At 43.0% G+C, this 18,003-nt stretch overlaps 1 protein-coding gene across 3 annotated transcripts in view; it reads right to left on the reverse strand.

The window, feature by feature from the left end:
- Positions 1-18,003, reverse strand: part of CADPS2 (calcium dependent secretion activator 2) — a 351,450-nt gene that overhangs the window by 201,417 nt on the left and 132,030 nt on the right. For all 3 annotated transcript variants that reach the window (XM_081878161.1, XM_081878160.1, XM_081878159.1), the window contains exons 5-6: positions 17,104-17,340; positions 8,835-8,956 (exon numbers count right to left, since the gene is read on the reverse strand). In XM_081878161.1, coding sequence (XP_081734287.1) covers positions 8,835-8,956; positions 17,104-17,340 — 359 coding nt within the window. The remainder of the gene's footprint in view (positions 1-8,834; positions 8,957-17,103; positions 17,341-18,003) is intronic.

An 18,003-nucleotide genomic window follows, 5' to 3' on the forward strand; every position in this document is an offset into this window, starting at 1 on the left:
CGACGATTCAAGACATTTAATTGGATCGCTTCCCTACTCATGTGTCATCCATCAGACTCCCAGCAGGGAATAACCATTAGAGAAATGTAGAGAAATGTTCTTAACGTGAAGAGGATCTGATTTCTAACATTTGTGATAAAAATCCCTTTGCACTGGAAATGGCAAGTAAAGCAGCTGGTGATGCTTTACTTTGTATACATGATCTTCTAACACTTGGCGCTTATCAGCACATCACTGATGCCTCTGATTATTCTCCAGATTAAAGGTAAAGGGACCCCTGACCAATTAGGTCCAGTCATGAACGACTCTGGGGTTGCGGCGCTCATCTCGCTTTACTGTCTGAGGGAGCCGGCGTACAGCTTGCGGGTCATGTGGCCAGCATGACTATGCCGCTTCTGGTGAACCAGAGCAGCACACGAAACACCGTTTACCTTCCCGCCGGAGCGGTACCTATTTATCTACTTGCACTTTGACGTGCTTTCAAACTGCCAGGTTGACAGGAGCAGGGACCGAGCAATGGGAGCTCACCCCATCGCGGGGATTCGAACCACCAACCTTCTGATCAGCAAGCCCTAGGCTCTGTGGTTTAACCCACAGCGCCACCTGCGTCCCATTTACATCATGGTAAAAATGACACTGAAACACCTTCATATGGCAACTAAGAGGCTATTTCCACCTGCCTTGCCCCACCTCCAGCCCGAGGAACGTTCAGAATGGAGTTGCAACTATGGGCATTATGTATACGTGCATTTTAATAAGTTGAATAGAGTGAAAGATTGAGAGTCATGGGTGTGTGGAGCAAGGAGGCTGGCTCCTGCAGGCTGAGGCACGGCGGCTCCCCCTGAACTTTTGAGGGGGGAAGTCCCCCTCAATGTTCAGAGGGCACCATGCGTGACATCAGGACATCGCATGACATTGCACACGGGCCCCCTCGATCCTCTGGAGAAGAGGGCACCTCTGGTGTGGAGATTGTGTATATGAACTTAACAGTGCTTAATCTATCTTTTGGCTTTTATTTTGTTAATACTGTTTTATAGATTATAAATGTTGTCTTGATTTGTTAATCTTTTTTAAAAATATTTTTTATTGCTCAATTTCCACATAACAAATTATCAAACAGTATAATCGCCTGCATAATTCCCCCCTCCCCCCACCAAGTACTTCCCTCAGCTCCTTCTCCCTGATTTCGCTGCACATATTTTCTCTACATATTATAAAATTATATATATCCTTACATATCTGTCCATCATGTTATCAACAATAAATTTGTGTATGTTTATTCAAAACCTGCCAAGGAGTCCAGTTCATTTTGTTGTATTTTTAAATAATTTGTGAAAAATTCCCATTCCTCCTTGAAGTCACAGTTGTCCTAGTCTCACAATCTGTATGTCAATTTAGCCAGTTCTGCATAGTTCATCAGTTTCTCTTGCCACTGTTCTTTTGTCGGGGTTTCCTTATTCTTCCATCCTTGTGCTATCAAGACTCTTGCTGCTGTTGTAGCATACATAAATGTTGTTGTTGTTTAGTCGTTTAGTCATCTCCGACTTTTTGCGACCCCACGGACCAGAGCACGCCAGGCACTCCTGCCTTCCACTGCCTCCCGCAGTTTGGTCAAACTCATGCTGGTAGCTTCGAGAACACTGTCCAACCATCTCGCCCTCTGTCTCCCCTTCTTCTTATGGCCTCCATCTTTCCCAACATCAGGGTCTTTTCCAGGGGACCTCTCATGAGGTGGCCAAAGTATTGGAGCCTCAGCTTCCAGTGAGCACTCAGGGCTGATTTCCTTCAGAATGGATAGGTTTGATCTTCTTGCAGTCCATGGGTTCTCAAGAGTCTCCTCCAGCACCAGAATTCAAAAGCATCAATTCTTCGGCGATCAGCTTTCTTTATGGTCCAGCTTTCACTTCCATACATCACTACTGGGAAAACCATAGCTTTAACTATACAGACCATGGTTGGCAAGGTGATGTCTCTGATTTTTAAAATGCTGGCATACATAAATCGGTACCTTATTTTCCTTGGCAGGTCTTGACTTCCAATCCTTTACAAAATGCTTCTGGTTTTTTTACAAATGTCATTTTAAACATTTTCTTCAATTCATTATATATCATTTGCCAATTTTTAAAAACTTCTTTACATTCCCACCACATATGATAAAAAGTCCCTTCTTTTTCTTTACATTTCCAACAAATGTTAGAGCCAGATTTATACATTTTTGCTATCCTTACTGGTGTTATATACCATCTATACATAATTTTCATATAATTTTCTTTCAGAAGGGAACAATCTGTAGATTTGTTAATCTTATAATGTGACTTTTGCTTTAATTGTGATGGTCAGCTGATTTTTCAGTTGTTGTTTGTTAACAGTGTTTTACAGATTGTAATTGCTTTACTGACAGAATCAAAGAGTTGGAAGGGATAATCTGAGGTCCAGCGCTATGGGCCTTCTGGCAGTTCCCTCACTGCGAGAAGCGAAGTTACAGGGAACCAGACAGAGGGCCTTCTCGGTAGTGGTGCCAGCCCTGTGGAACGCCCTCCCATCAGATGTCAAAGAATAAACAACCATATGACATATAGAAGACATCTGAAGGCAGCCCTGTTCAGGGAAGTTTTTAATAACTGATGTTTTAATGTATTTTTAATCTTTTGTTGGAAGCCGCCCAGAGTGGCTGGGGAAACCCAGCCAGATGGCCGGGATAGAAATAATAAATTATTATTATTATTATTATTATTATTATTATTATTATTTAGTCCAAACCCCTGCAATGCAGGAACACGCAGCTGTCCTGTTTTAATTATTCTATATGATTTATGCCAAATGCTCTATTATGTTCTGTCATGTTATTGTGTGTTATTGCTTGTAAGCCGCTTTGGGATTCATTTGAATGAAAAACGGCGTAGAAATGTAACCAATCAATCAAATCAATGAACTATATTTGTTTACATGGGCTCTACGCTCTTATTAAAGCCCAGTTTACCTGAAGAGAAACAACTGGTCACACTGCTTGCTCTGGGCTCCAATAAAGCATTTGGCTAGTTCCTGCCTGCCCCTTCTGTCGGAAGCAAAGATGGGGAAGCTGTGGATAGCCAATTTCTGTTGGGAGTACAACTCCATAATCCTTGTCCATTGGTCATACTGGCTTGGTCTGATGGCTCAAACAATATGGCTGCTCATGGCAGTGGTGGACAATGTCGCCCATGGAGAAACTGCAATGTTGTGCACCATTGTGCACTCCAGATTATGAGAAGCATTGCGATCAGTGAGTCACTTCCCTACTCCAACTCTATCGTTTATCACCCATCTCTTTTTGCTCTGTCACCCTCGTTTGGCTCCCTCCACCTTCTCTCCTCCTGTCATCCTCCTCTTGTTCTCCCCCCTCATTTATCTCTCTCTCTGCTCTCTACCAGATGGGACCTTCATGTGTAGTTCCTTGGCCAGACGTTCTTCAGTGATAGGCTGAACATGGCTGTAGTCATTAACACTCTTGGGTGAATAAAAATGTGGAAGAAGAAATTTCAGGCCATGTTTTGAAGAAAACGTGGCCTAAAAATGGGCTCCTTTTATTTCTGTTCACCAATTCACTTGGACTTGTTCTAGGTATTTTTGCAATCTGATTCTTGTGTTTTGGCTGTATCAACTATTCTCCTCCCATAACACGGAGCAATGGTTCCAAACTACAAGAAAGAAGATTCCACCTAAACATTAGGAAGAACTTCCTGACAGTAAGAGCTGTTCGACAGTGGAATTTGCTGCCAAGGAGTGTGGTGGAGTCTCCTTCTTTGGAGGTCTTTAAGCAGAGGCTTGACGACCATATGTCAGGAGTGCTCTGATGGTGTTTCCTGCTTGGCAGGGGGTTGGACTCGATGGCCCTTGTGGTCTCTTCCAACTCTATGATTCTATGACTCTGTGTGCCTTCAAACTCTTTGCCTTGCTTCTTGTGCGCTGCTTAGGGAGTGACTTTTAAACATATACCACAAAAGCCTAGAATTCTATGGCGGCATAAAACTAAACAGCTGTACAATCTTGGCAAAGCTTTTCCATAATTGTATTTCCCTGCTAGAAAAGGCATAATCTGTTGAATTTCTGCCTGCCATACAACACTTAAAGGGAGAAGAAAACTGTTTTCCCCCAGTGCCAGCCCTAAACCAAAATCTAGTTTGCCATCCTCTGCCCAGTTACCTGTGCTAAGCCTCATTAAACATGGAGATAATTATTTCTGAGTAGACATACAATGCGTATCTGGTTTTTAGCTCCTGCAGAAAAGGACTTGCCTACGCATCATTGCAGAGTTTTCATATTTTCATTTTGCGGGGAGAAGGGATTCTTTAACATCCACCCACACGTACTGTGTCGTAGTATTTGCAGAAAGTAATTTCTAGGGACTACCTGATCTCAGATGAGCAAACTGCAGGAAAGATGCATCCTGGTTGCTAGGGGGCAAGAAAGAACAAACTACGGAGATTTCAAGGACTAGAAAATAAGACAAGCAGGGGAAGTGCACAAAAGTAGAAGAGGAAACAACAGCTCTTTAGGACTCCAGCGATTCCTATTGTCAGCTATCCAAACAACTTGCTTATCAATCACAGCTCTCTGACTTCGCTCACCAATACACTCTCTCTCACACAAACACATAACAAACAACAAATGTACAGTCTGTGACCCCCTAGCTATGGGTGCATCTGAGGGCATCTTGATGCCTGCAGGTCCTGGGTGTGAAAACTAGCCTAACTTAGAAAGCTAAAATTCACATTTATTTATCTGCCTAATTTTGCCTCTCCCCACCATTAGTCTGCCCCAAAGGGAATGCAGCCATTGTGTTGAAAAAGGTTATAATTTATATTAGCTTTCCGAAGCCATTTTGAACATTTCAACATTCAGCTGTTCCTGTACTATTTTCCCGAATGCTGCTCTCCAGTTATATTAACAGAGGCAACCTGCCCCTCACTTGACACTTCAGTTGCCACTAAACGGAAAATAATCACAGAAGCATGGATAGCCTGCATAAAACAAGAGGCGCCCCACTCAAGGGAAGAGCTTATGAGCACCACATGGAGAAGATTCCAAGTTCAATCTTTGGAATCTTTGCTTCTAAGGACCTCTGAGAGCAGCTGAGCAAGACCTCCTTCAGTAAAAGCAGAGAATACTGTGGTAAAGAAGGACAAGCCGAAGTGCTAAAAGACATCTAAAACATAGGAGACACAGAAATTCAGGATGGGGACATATGATTTAACAGGCAATGAAATATGGACTATATTACTCAGATTTGGTGAAACTCTTTTTTTAAAAAAAGATAAATAAAAAAGGAGGGGGAGGAAAGAGAGAAGCTTGTCACAAGATCAGGAGTAATACAATCTGGAAATATGTTAAATTAATTGATGAGAAGCCATTTTGAACTTTTTGAGTGACGAAAGAGGAAGGTTGGACCCAGAAGGGAAAAAATACCATTTAGCAGAGCAGCACCAAAACCTGAAATTTTAATTACAGCCAGAAACATTTATTGGTGGGTTTATATTAAATAATATAAAGAATGGTCGTACTAACAATTGACAGAAAGGGTTGGGGAAGTACTGTTCTTTTATCTCTATTTGTTTTGTTTTTTTCCTCTTTCTTTTCTGTTTTTTCCTCTTATTTTTTTCTGATTCTCTTGATATTTTCATTTGTACTATTCTTTCATAAATGAGTTTGGATTTTATTGTTTAATATGTTAAAAAAACCTTTAATAAAATCGACATAAAAAATAAAACTGGAAAAAGCTGTTTCTGAAACATTTGAATAAAGTTTCAGTCTACAGTAATTTTAATACAGTGGTCCATAATCCTATCTATGTGCTTAGAAAACTTCCTAAGGGGTTTTTGTGTTTGTTTTGAACAAGTGCTTGCTTTGTAGCTGTCGTCTGGGAGCTTGTTGACTACAATTTTCCAATTGTTTTACAGGGCCCATTAGGGAGAAGGAAAAACCTTTATCGGTCTTTCTTAAAACACATTTGCAAAAGACCCTGGATGACATTTTAACAGCTGAGAGAGGCCTCTGAAGAAAATTGCGCAACCCAAAGGTCAATCACATCAACCAAATAAACACTTCATTATCTACCCATACACCAACTTTTCTAGTTCAAATGATAGGTGGCATCATCAAGTCCTTTTGCTGATTGTACTCTCCAAATATCACCTGGAATAAGTGGATCGTACAATTAGAAGATGTTCAGCGGATAAGTAGGCTTTGTCAGGACTGATTATGGAGCGTTAATTATAAACTGGTTGCACATGCTGAACCTCCCCAGTTCACCCTCCTGCTAACCTAGAAAAGGCGCATCTTGAGTTTAGAAAAACATTTATATCAGAGGGGGTTTTTTAGACTGGAGAAACATCAGTTGCACCGTTCACACATACTGTAAACACACTGAGTGCCTACATATTATTAGACTGCAAACCTATTCTCTCTTGTAACCAAATAGTGCCTTGGTTATCAAATCTTAATAAAAAAACTTTTGGCTTCACATGTTATCCTCTAATGGACAAGAATCTTAATCAGAGTATAAAGCTTGACTCTGGTCTGAATTGGTTTAAGGTAAGATTCCAAACTAAAGGTAATGGAGGGATAACCGCAGCATCTCTGGTCAGCGGAAAACATGAAAAAATTGCACTGATTAACTGTACAATATGCAAGTTAGCCCCATCCCTTTCGCCATTCACATTGTCTCTGTTGGTGGTACCCCGAGAACAACTTCTGAAACATTTCAACATTCAGACAGGATGGCAAGTGAGAACATAGGAAGCTGCCTTACACAGAGTTGGGCTGATGGTCCATGTAGCTCAGTATTCTCTCAGTACTGGCTCATGGCAGCTCTCCAGGGTTATAGAAAGCCTCTCCTCCTTACAGAGGGGAGGAGTTGTGAGCAGGAGCCGTTTCCCGTGTTGGCAGGGCACGTTCCAGCCCCTGCCCAGCTGGCCTGGCTGCCGTGCCACGCCCCTAGGTAGCCAGCCAATCAGGTGGAGGCTTGGGGGCGGGGTTTTGCCGCTCAAATGTGGCCACAGCAGCACTTCCCTTTCATTCCGCTGCTGGTTTTCGACGGTCCAAACTTCTGAAGAGAAGGGTTTGGCAAGGCTCCCATAGCCCTGTGGCCATTGAAAAATCCAGGAAACTCTTAAATTGTGTGGTAGCACGCAAATTGCGCTATATGTATGGCCATGTGATTCTGCATGCTGACATCAGGTTCAGCGAGTTGTCTTTGTTTCGAGATGACGGTGTTCACCTTTCGGATCTTGGCAATGATATTTGGCTGGCTCACATCATCAGAAGCCTTAGGGATCAGTTGCAGCTGTGCGGGTATTGGCGGTGAGCCTCTTTTGGCTTGGGTGGTGGTTAGGCATTGGAATATGTTTGTGTATTGGAGGGCAATGTGTGGCCATTGCCTACCCCTCCACTTTATGGGTATTCCGGTAAAGGAATCCGGTGGTCGTGGATCCTGTCCGACGCCCTTGCTGGTGGCCAGGGCCATGGCACGACCCCCGGTGACATCAGGGGGAGCTTTCAGTTGTATTTGCAACAACAGGCTCCTCCCACTGGTGGATAACCCTTGTTAGACTCACCCCTCCCTGAGGGGGTGGAGTCACACTCTGTTGTTTTATGCTATGCCTAAGCCAATACCTCTCACATGCTGTAATCAATAAAGTTGCGGCCTTTTTTAGCCCATTAACCTAATATACTGTGCCCATGTGTCTTTCTCATCCCCAAGCCGGTGGCGGGTCCTTGAATCACAAAGAGGACACTCCCGATTCCTACCTAGAGATGTCAGGGACTGGACATGGGAATGGAGATGCTGTACTGGTGTGCCCTTCCCAAGCTTGTGATATACATTTGACTGTGTTGTTGTTTGGTTGTTTAGTTGTGTCCGACTCTTCGTGACCTCATGGACCAGAGCACGCCAGGCACTGAGAGCCAGTGTGGTGTAGTGGTTAAGAGCGGTAGTCTCATAATCCTGGGGAACCGGGTTCGCGTCTCCGCTCCTCCACATGCAGCTGCTGGGTGACCTTGGGCCAGTCACACTTCTGTGAAGTCTCTCAGCCCCACTCACCTCACAGAGTGTTTGTTGTGGGGGAGGAAGGGAAAGGAGAATGTTAGCCGCTTTGAGACTCCTTAAAGGGAGTGAAAGGCGGGATATCAAATCCAAACTCTGCCTCTGCCTCCTGTCTTCTACTGCCTCCCGCAGTTTGGTCAAACTCATGCTGGTAGCTTCGAGAACATTATCCAACCATCTCGTCCTCTGTCGTCCCCTTCTCCTTGTGCCCTCCATCTTTCAGGGTCTTTTCCAGGGAGTGGAACATCAGGGTCTTTTCCAGGGAGTCTTCTCTTCTCATGAGGTGGCCAAAGTATTGGAGCCTCAGCTTCAGGATCTGTCCTTCCAGTGAGCACTCAGGGTTGATTTCCTTCAGAATGGAGAGGTTTGATCTTCTTGCAGTCCATGGGACTCTCAAGAGTCTCCTCCAGCACCATAACTCAAAAGCATCAATTCTTCGGCGATCAGCCTTCTTTATGGTCCAGCTCTCACTTCCATACATCACTACTGGGAAAACCATAGCTTTTACTATACGAACCTTTGTTGGCAAGGTGATGTCTTTTTAAGATGCTGTCTAGGTTTGTCACTGACTGTACGTTTGACTGTAGTTACTAGTAAAGTAGCGGGTTGCCTGCCCCCAAATAACATCAATAAAATAAACCAAGCTTCTATTTTGCCTCTTTTAAAAAAAATATGGTGCCTACTTTGGGGCACAGTTTCTCCACCATGTGGAGCACACATTTCTTGTGAATAACCATCCCGGCGCAACACTTACTGTGGTCTCGATGCTTCGGCCTGATCTGTCTGGAGTTTCTCTCCTCCCTCCACTTCCATCGTGCAGTAAACAATGCGGTTGGGAGCAAGCGACTTCAAGCCTTGGACTTCTGCTATAACAATCTGAACAAGAAAAACAAGACACAGCAAATGAACATCAACCGTTCGAAACAAAAGCAGTACACATGTAAACCACATTATCATAAAGGATAAAAAAGGAGGACTCAGATGCGTCTGTAAAAATGTGAACTTTATACGTCGTGAATCCAGAAGCAGGCCTATGTGTGCAGATAATCCTCCATTCTAAGCGGTGCTCTGGAATAAAACAGCAGCAACCAACATACACAGCATACGTGGTTGCATGTACTGTGATCTGTACCAGACTGGGTCCGCACTTGGCACCTATCAGGTAAGGTTTGACAGTTATCCTTCTAGGATGAAGCCCAATCCAACGATTGATCAGAACTGTGAACACCGATAGCACAAGAATATCTGTTTGGTGGATGCAAGGATCTGAAGATCAAGGCTACGTCTACAATCCTGAAAAATGCATTTATTCTAATGTAATCTAGTGGTATGCAAAAGAGATCACCAACAACAGCCTGAAGTTGTTGTTATATTATTGAACAGTGCAGCGAACATACAAAACTGTATTCTGAGCTTCTTTTGTGCAAAGTGCTTTTAAGCTACCAAACTAGGACAAAACAAGTATTTTCCATTTTAAGATGCAAACTCTATAGCACTTGTGCAGAAAAACACAAAACACAACAATAGTTTCAAGATCTAAAGCCAAAAGGCAATTTAATATATAAAAAAACACTTTATGGCCTTTGTACCACTTCTATAGTGGGTTGCTCTGAGTGTGTAGTTCACCTTTAACAACAAAAAACTCGTTTATCAATTGTGCACATGTTGCTCAAAAACATTTTAGGAGTGGATTAAAAAAATGTGAAGTTTTGAAGCTAATCTCCCTTTTCATAACTTGATGCAATCCTTCAACACCAGTGATGTCCTTGAATAACAATTTGAAAAACTAGTTAGACTTAACACTAAGGTTCTGAGAAATACTTGTGCTCCTAATGAACTTCAGGGATATGAATGGGTGCACATGAAGAACCTCTTATGATATACAAGTTTATTGATAGAAATGTGTCAAAGTACCCAAGGGAACATCTTTGGATCCAGCCTGCTACCAGTGAAGAGGTTGAGTGCTTGACACAAACTTATGCGGATATGGCCATGTTTAATTTTATTTTAGCGTGTATCACTGAGATACAGTCATTACCCTAAGACCACATAAGCTACTTTCAACTAGCAGTCATTCACAACAAGGACTTGTTTTACCAGCAAAGCAAGACTGAAACTAATTAAGTCAATGTCAAAAGCAAATTAAACCTAGGGACTATGGCATCTGTATAATCCCTATTGGTTTTGGGAAGATTTGCTTCCATGAAGTTTTTGATTAATCATACCAAACCCAGACTGAATACCCCTCCATATTTTTGCAGGACCATTCAACCTCCACTGAAAGTGGGGAAAATATTTGGTGACTATTTGAGGGGATGAAATTCTAGGGCATTTTTGTGCAGGGTGCGGGTATTCTTCATTCTTACCTTAATACAGGGGTAGGCAACAGTTTGTTTTCACTACAACTCCCAGCACTCTTGACCACTAGCCATGCTGACTGGGGCTGATGGAAGTTATGGTCCAGAACATCTACAGAGCACTTTGTTGGCTACCCCACCTTAATATGAGGTGGCCTAGAGCTTGTTTTTGCTTTTGCTTCTTTTTACTGGAGAAAAAGCCATGCTGTAGCACCATTCCCTATTACAGGAAGGAAGCAAGCCTGTTCCTGTCAGTCGAGGCTTTTTCCTCAGTCAAAAATACCTTACATATTAAGGTAAGAACTAACCAGAACCTCAACCCACCCAAAATCTTATGTGTTAGACCCAGGTTTTTGAAACCCTTCACGTCAGCTGTTTTTGGACTACAATTCCCATCATCCCTGACTACTGGTCCTGCTAGCTAGGGATGATGGGAGTTGTAGTCCAAAACCAGCTGAAGGCCCAAGTTTGGGAAACGCCTTCTTAGTGTCTTAGCTTGAATCAAGAACTCAAAACGTTGATAGGCATTTTCACTCCACCTCAACTTACTTCTGTGATACTTTGGCCCAACACCAGATTTTCCTTTAAGGCTTGTTTTCAATTTTGGGATGAAATAAGGTACAGTAGCCAAAAACCAAAATGGCACTGCTCACAGAGAGGAAGAACTATTTGCCTTTTCATGCATTCGCTCTGCAAAAGGCTTCAGTAGCATGGTGGAAAAACAACATGAACCACAAAATGCACCACCACAAAATGGGCTAGGTGCAAAGTGGACTCTTAGCCCAACTGCCCAAAGCTCTATTTTCACTACGCTACTGTAGCTCTGCCTCTGGATGGATTTAAGAATTGGGGGGGCTCTGCTTTTGCATTTGCTACAGCAGTTCATAGAATCATAGAATCATAGAATCATAGAATCATAGAATCATCATAGAATCATAGAATCATAGAGTTGGAAGAGACCACAAGGGCCATCGAGTCCAGTTCCCAGTGCTGAAGAGCCAAGCAGCCTCCTGAATTAAATAGCTTGTCTTTTTCTGGAGTAAAGGTAAAGGGACCCCTGACCATTAGGTCCAGTCGTGACCGACTCTGGGGTTGTGGCGCTCATCTCGCTTTATTGGCTGAGGGAGCCGGCGTACAGCTTCCGGGTCATGTGGCTAACATGACTAAGCCGCTTCTGGCGAACCAGAGCAGCGCACGGAAACACCGATTACCTTCCTGCCGGAGCGGTACCTATTTATCTACTTGCACTTTGAGGTGCTTTCGAAATGCTAGGTTGGCAGGAGCAGGGACCGAGCAACGGGAGCTCACCCCATCACGGGGATTCGAACCGCCGACCTTCTGATCGGCAAGTCCTAGGCTCTGTGGTTTAACCCACAGCACCACCCGTGCCAAGCAGCCTCCTGAATTAAATAGCTTGTCTTTTTCCGGAGTAGCAACTGCTAACTAATACCTGGCTATGCATGTGATTTTCCATCACATGCACTTCTCCGAAGCCTAACAAGTGTCTGATGTTATTCGGACAAAGCTTCTCCTCCCCCCCTCCCCACCCCCGCTTCTTTTTAACAGAAATGTGTACGTTGAGTGGGCCAACTTGCATATGCATTTCCCAGAGTGGAAAGTGGCACATCATTGTTACAGTCTGACATCTAAGAAATTGGAGGAAAAGAACAAACAAAACATCTAAGACAATTTTCTCTCTCTCTCTCGAGGGAACAGTTACATCTTACTCACAGTTTTGGGGGAAACTTCACAGACATTTTAGCTCATTTACCGCAGATAAAGCTGCTATCAGCTTCAGTTCACATGAATAAATAGGATGAACTATGCCTGGGCAGTTTTGGAAAGATCATTGGATTAGGCAACTCCCAATACTACTTAACCAGTCTGGAATTACATGTACAAGGTGCCATGCAGGAACAGAGAAGATAGTTCTGAGGACACAAGTTTAAAACTAGACTCTACAATATTCACTAGAGCACTCCCAATTGGCTATTTTACATAATTACTTAACTTGTTTTTCTGAGGCAGGTGAATGTATTTTAGAATTAAAATGCAGGGGAACCTCAGTTTTTGAGCATCTCGGAGGCCAAACATTTCATTTTTTGAAAGCTGAAATCCCGGAAGTAATTGCTTCCATTTTCAAATGTTCCTCAGAAGTCAAACGGTTTCTGCTGCGTATTTTTCATTTTTCTCAATGCAATTTGCCAACCGCCCATTGCAACTCAGTTTTTGAACATTTCGGAAGTCGAGCGGTCTTCTGTAACAGATTACGTTCAAAAACTGAGGTTCCACTGTATTGCCTACCCCCAATTTTTAAAAACTAAAAGTATACTGACCAGAAAAACAGATTTATTTATTTTTTTAAATTACTTCATTTTTCATTTAAACACTACTGCACAAATATTTCAATTTTGTTAAACACACACACACATACGTATTTAGCACAACTTAAAACTGGTTAAGCAAAACACGCAGATAAATGGAAGCAAATTGACATATTTTATGTTTCTCTGGGTGTGAACTGAAGCATGTCTTCCATTTTATCCCAGAGTACTAAATAATACAGTCTAGGTAGCAAAGGTTTGGGGAACACCGACTTAATAAGACTATGTACATTCACATTTGAAGCACTATTGAAAATCTAGCAGAAGGATCCTATTTCTAAAGGACTTCTGGTTTTCTCTTCACACAACAAAGCTACGTTATGATCATTTCTCCCCTTTTAATTAGAGTGAGCATTTGTCTCCTAAACCATTCTTCCTTATTAACAAAAGAAAGATTTTGATAGCCCTAAGATACAAAAACAAACCAAAACCCACTACGCTCTTCTTGGCTTACAGACGGTTTTTGTGTTGCCTCTTTCAATTCAGACCGGTCACAAACCAAAGCTCGTAATTATGGAAAAGCTACCCCTACAACTGCTTTCAACAATTTTGATTCAAAGGGCAGTAAATAAAATCCTCTCATAACACAGCCAGCTTGTGAAGCAGTCGCCCCATGCCCCCTTGCAAGGATGCTGTCATCTGTGGTGGGAATGTCTGGGAAATAACAATGCCGTCTCCTTATGAAATATTACCATGGTGCCCATCAGAACTTAATCCCTGATAGGACAGCAGTTTTGATACACTCTGCCTAGCAACTTCTGATACTCTGATATACTGTACTTTCCCATCTATTAGACACCCCCATGTATTAGACGCCCCCCCCCAATTTGGGGGACTCAATTTTAAGAAAATGAGGGGAGATGGCCCAAAGCAGCTGCGGGCAGGAAACACTCCCTAGATCTTTTCCCGCACACAGATAGGGAGTGTTTCCCTCACACAGCAGCATTGAGGGAAGTTGCGCTCCAGCCAGCCAGCGCCCCCAGATCGCTCCCCACTCTCTGTGGCATCGGGAGAAGCTGCGCACCACCAGCCAGCGCCCCCAGATCACTCCTCGCACCCAGCAGCATCTCCCCCCATGCCACTATCCGTGTATTGGATGACCCCAGTTTTTTGACATGGTTTTTGTGTCAAAAAACCTCATCCAATATAAGGAAAAATATGGTAAATGAGATATATATATATATATTGGATTGAGGAGCGGTAAAAGTGGATTCCTCTTTGCAGATTAATACAGGGGTGCTGCAGAAAGGCTTGTGTTTCCTTTAAAAGATTACGTCCCACAAGACCTGTTTACCAAAAACAAAGCAAAAACCATATCAACACCGTGATAAGAGGCAATGGCTATCACTTATGGCTAATTCCCACTGCCACATTCTATGCTTTCTCTTCCTAAGCCCTTAACCCCTTCCCTTCCCTTCCCCTCCGCAGCAGCAGCAGCTGACAACTCGAAGCTGTGCCATGTTCGGCCTCCTCCGCCCTGATTATTTTAGACAATTGGGTAGGGTTGCCATATTTCAAAAAGTGAAAATCCGGTGTTACGGTATTCTCCTCAAACCTAAGGCAAGAATGCGAGGAGAGAACTTTTGTGCTGACGCTGTCTGAATATCATCACAAATTGAATGTAGTGTGTGTAGTACTTTGCCAGGAATTGACAGAGTTTACACTTAAGGCTGCTCAAGTTCCTATTCCGAAATCTCTTAAGTGGCCATATCGGTGAACTGGGAACAGACAATTGGCTGAATTAGAGCGTAATTCTGTACACAATGCAGAATTAGCAAGCTTCCAGGAGGGTACCACTTCAGACCCTAGCTATTCAGAGACAGAATATCTGAACTGCTTCTCATGCTGAAATGGCCCAGGGGTTGTGGCAGTGAGAAATGGGAGAGAACAAACCTCCTCGTTTGGTGAAAAGTTTTGCATAGCAGCAAAAACGTTCTCTAACCTCAGCATACGCCCAAAGGGCAGCGTAAGAGGTCAGGACAATACAGTGGTATCTTGGTTCTCAAATACCTTGGTACTCAAACGCTGAAAACCCAGAAGTAAGTGTTCCGATTTTTGAACTTTTTTCGGAAGCCGGATGTCCGATGCGGTTGTCGGCTACTGTTTCCAGGGCGCTTGCACCAATCAAAAGCTGTGCCTTGGTTTTCGAACATTTCGGAAGTCAACCGGACTTCCGGAGCAGATTAAGTTCGGCGCTTTTGTTTTTGCTATTTATTTTGTGTTTTTGTTTTGGAGGCTTTTCGGTTTATTTGTTTTTGTGGCTGTGTGGAACCCAGTTCAGCTACTGATTGATTGATTGTGTGACTGCAGAAATGGATGAAAGCCCCCCCATGCAAACAATGACTATCATCAGTGCAGGTAAGAGAAAATAATAATTTTTATTTCTATCATCTACAATACTGTCTTATTTATTTTATAGTACAGTACATTGATTATTGCTTTCATTTTATGGATCAATGGTCTCATTAGATAGTAAAATTCATGTTAAATTGCTGTTTTAGGGGTTGTTTTTAAAAGTTTGGAACAGATTAATCCATTTTGCATTACTTTCTATGGGAACACATGCCTTGGTTTTGGAATGCACTTCTGGAATGGATTAAGCTTGGGAACCAAGGTACCACTGTACTGTGCTTCAGGAGAGGGGGGGGGGTGTCTGTACTGCACCTCAGAAATGCTCAAAGGACTTCCAAAGCAGGGTGTGATTACAAGGAAATTCTCCTGCCCTCCACCTGAGTTCAAAGTGCAGGAGAAAGGTGTGGGGTTGCCACACATGCAAGAAGCGATGGGAGATACTCAACAGAGCAACCATATCTATGGATCCCTGTGTGATCAGAGAGACAGAGAGAGGTTTTAGCCTACCATTCACCCTAAGGTGATTGTTTCCCACTGGTATACCTTTATGGTCTACCTGTAGCCTCAAGTGGTAAAGTTATACCTGCTGCTCTTTTTGAACAGGTCCTGATGTACTGGGCAAGAAGAGGAAAACAAGGAAAGATGTGTTTATGAAGATATACCTGAAGGAGTGTCTCCACCCCCATTGTTCTGCTCGGACACTGAGGTCCAGTGCCGAGGGCCTTCTGGTGGTTCCCTCGCAGCAAGAAGCCAAGTTACAGGGAACCAGGCAGAGGGCCTTCTCGGTAGTGGTGCCTGCCCTGTGGAACACCCTCCCATCAGATGTCAAAGAGAAAAACAACTACCAGACTTTTAGAAGACATCTGAAGGCAGCCCTGTTTAGGGAAGCTTTTTATGTTCAATAGATTATTGTACAGTGGTACCTCAGGTTACAGACACTTCAGGTTACAGACGCTTCAGGTTACAGACTCCACTAACCCAGAAATAGTACCTCGGGTTAAGAACTTTGCTTCAGGATGAGAACAGAAATTGCGCGGTGGTGGTGGGTGGCCCCATTAGTTAAAGTGGTACCTCAGGTTAAGAACAGTTTCAGGTTAAGAATGGACCTCCAGAACAAATTAAGTTCTTAACCTGAGGTATTTTAATATTCTGTTGGAAGCCGCCCAGAGTGGCTGGGGAAACCCAGCCAGATGGGTGGGGTATAAATAATAAAATATATTATTATTATTATTATTATTATTATTATTATTATTATTATTATTAAAAAAGAACTTATGATTTGATCCAGCCATCATCATCATTATTCTTTTGTGTTGCCTTAGTTAGAATCACACCCTTGGAAAAGGTAACATGACATTTACGCAAAAGGAAGCTACACCAGCCAAATTTAACCGACAGCCTGAAATCTTTCTTATGCATTTAGTCACCAATAACAGCAGAGGTTTGCATACATTTTCACAAAATTTGCAATGGAGTGTTTGCCAGCTAAAGACTGGGCTGCACAAATAGTGTTGCCTTAGAATTAAAGTAAAGGTACCCCTGCCCCTACGGGCCAGTCTTGACAGACTCTAGGGTTGTGCGCTCATCTCACTCTACAGGCCGGGAGCCAGCGCTGTCCGCAGACACTTCCGGGTCACGTGGCCAGCGTGACAAAGCTGCTCTGGCGAACCGGCACCAGAGCAGCACACGGAAACGCCGTTTACCTTCCCGCTAGAAAGCGGTACCTATTTATCTACTTGCACTTAGGGGTGCTTTCGAACTGCTTGGTGGGCAGGAGCTGGGACCGAACGACGGGAGCTCACCCCGCCGCGGGGATTCGAACCGTCCTAGGTGCTGAGGTTTTACCCACAGCGCCACCCGCGTCCCTGGCCTTAGAATTACAAAGAGCAAATTAAACTGTCAGCAAGTATTACAGGATATGCATACTCACCTCCAACGTGAATGACAGCACCACATCAGATTTCGACAGCTGAACATCACTTTCATCTCCCAGGTCCATGAAAGCAGAATTCTGTGATCGCTTTAGCTTCTGTAATTTAAATTCCGGGCCACCTTTGGACACTGGAAGACTTTCCAAATTTGCCATTAGCAAATTCACTGAAGACCGCAGTTCTTCTATATACATGTGTTCCATTTCTTTCGATACAAACTTTGGAAATTTTCTTTCCTTGAAAAATATTTTTAAAAATTCAGAGCGTAAGTTACTATTCAGTGACTGCATGCTTTACTTTAAAAACCTCTTCAGATCAATACAAGCCTGCTTACCTGGTATTTGCTCTTACATAAATATAAAAACATACTTTATTAAAAACTTTAAAGGTCAGCGCCAACACTTAAGATTCCCCCAACCAATTTCCTGCTGATGTGCAAGTAACACACATTGTGCTCACATTTTAAGACTGGGCAGCATCAATGCCAGCAATTTTGCATTAATTGTAGAGATACTTCAATAGGTTTATTTTCTGTTGCTCAGTTTTGAAGGGCTTACTAAAGAAGCTCTATTTGCACCTTAATTCCACATATTCTCCTCTTTGAACAGTATTTTAGCCTGAGGGAGCATATTCCTGATAGCTCAGCCACCTCCTAGAGCCCATGCTTAGAAGGGGAACATGCTTAAACCCCAATAGATGGCATATTATATCCTTTACACCAAGCATGGAGTATAATCTGTACATTGCACAACAATCAGCATTAGTGACTTTATTTTAATTAATATATTTTATCCATGAAACATGCTGCATGCTTGTAAAGCCCTTGAAAGATCTGCAGTCAAAACACTGCACTTGACTACAGAGCTCTTTAAGAGCTCCCCATAAACTTTTTGCATCTT

This window comes from Podarcis erhardii (assembly GCF_964252035.2).
Source record: "Podarcis erhardii genome assembly, chromosome: 10".
Classification (NCBI taxonomy): domain Eukaryota; kingdom Metazoa; phylum Chordata; class Lepidosauria; order Squamata; family Lacertidae; genus Podarcis; species Podarcis erhardii.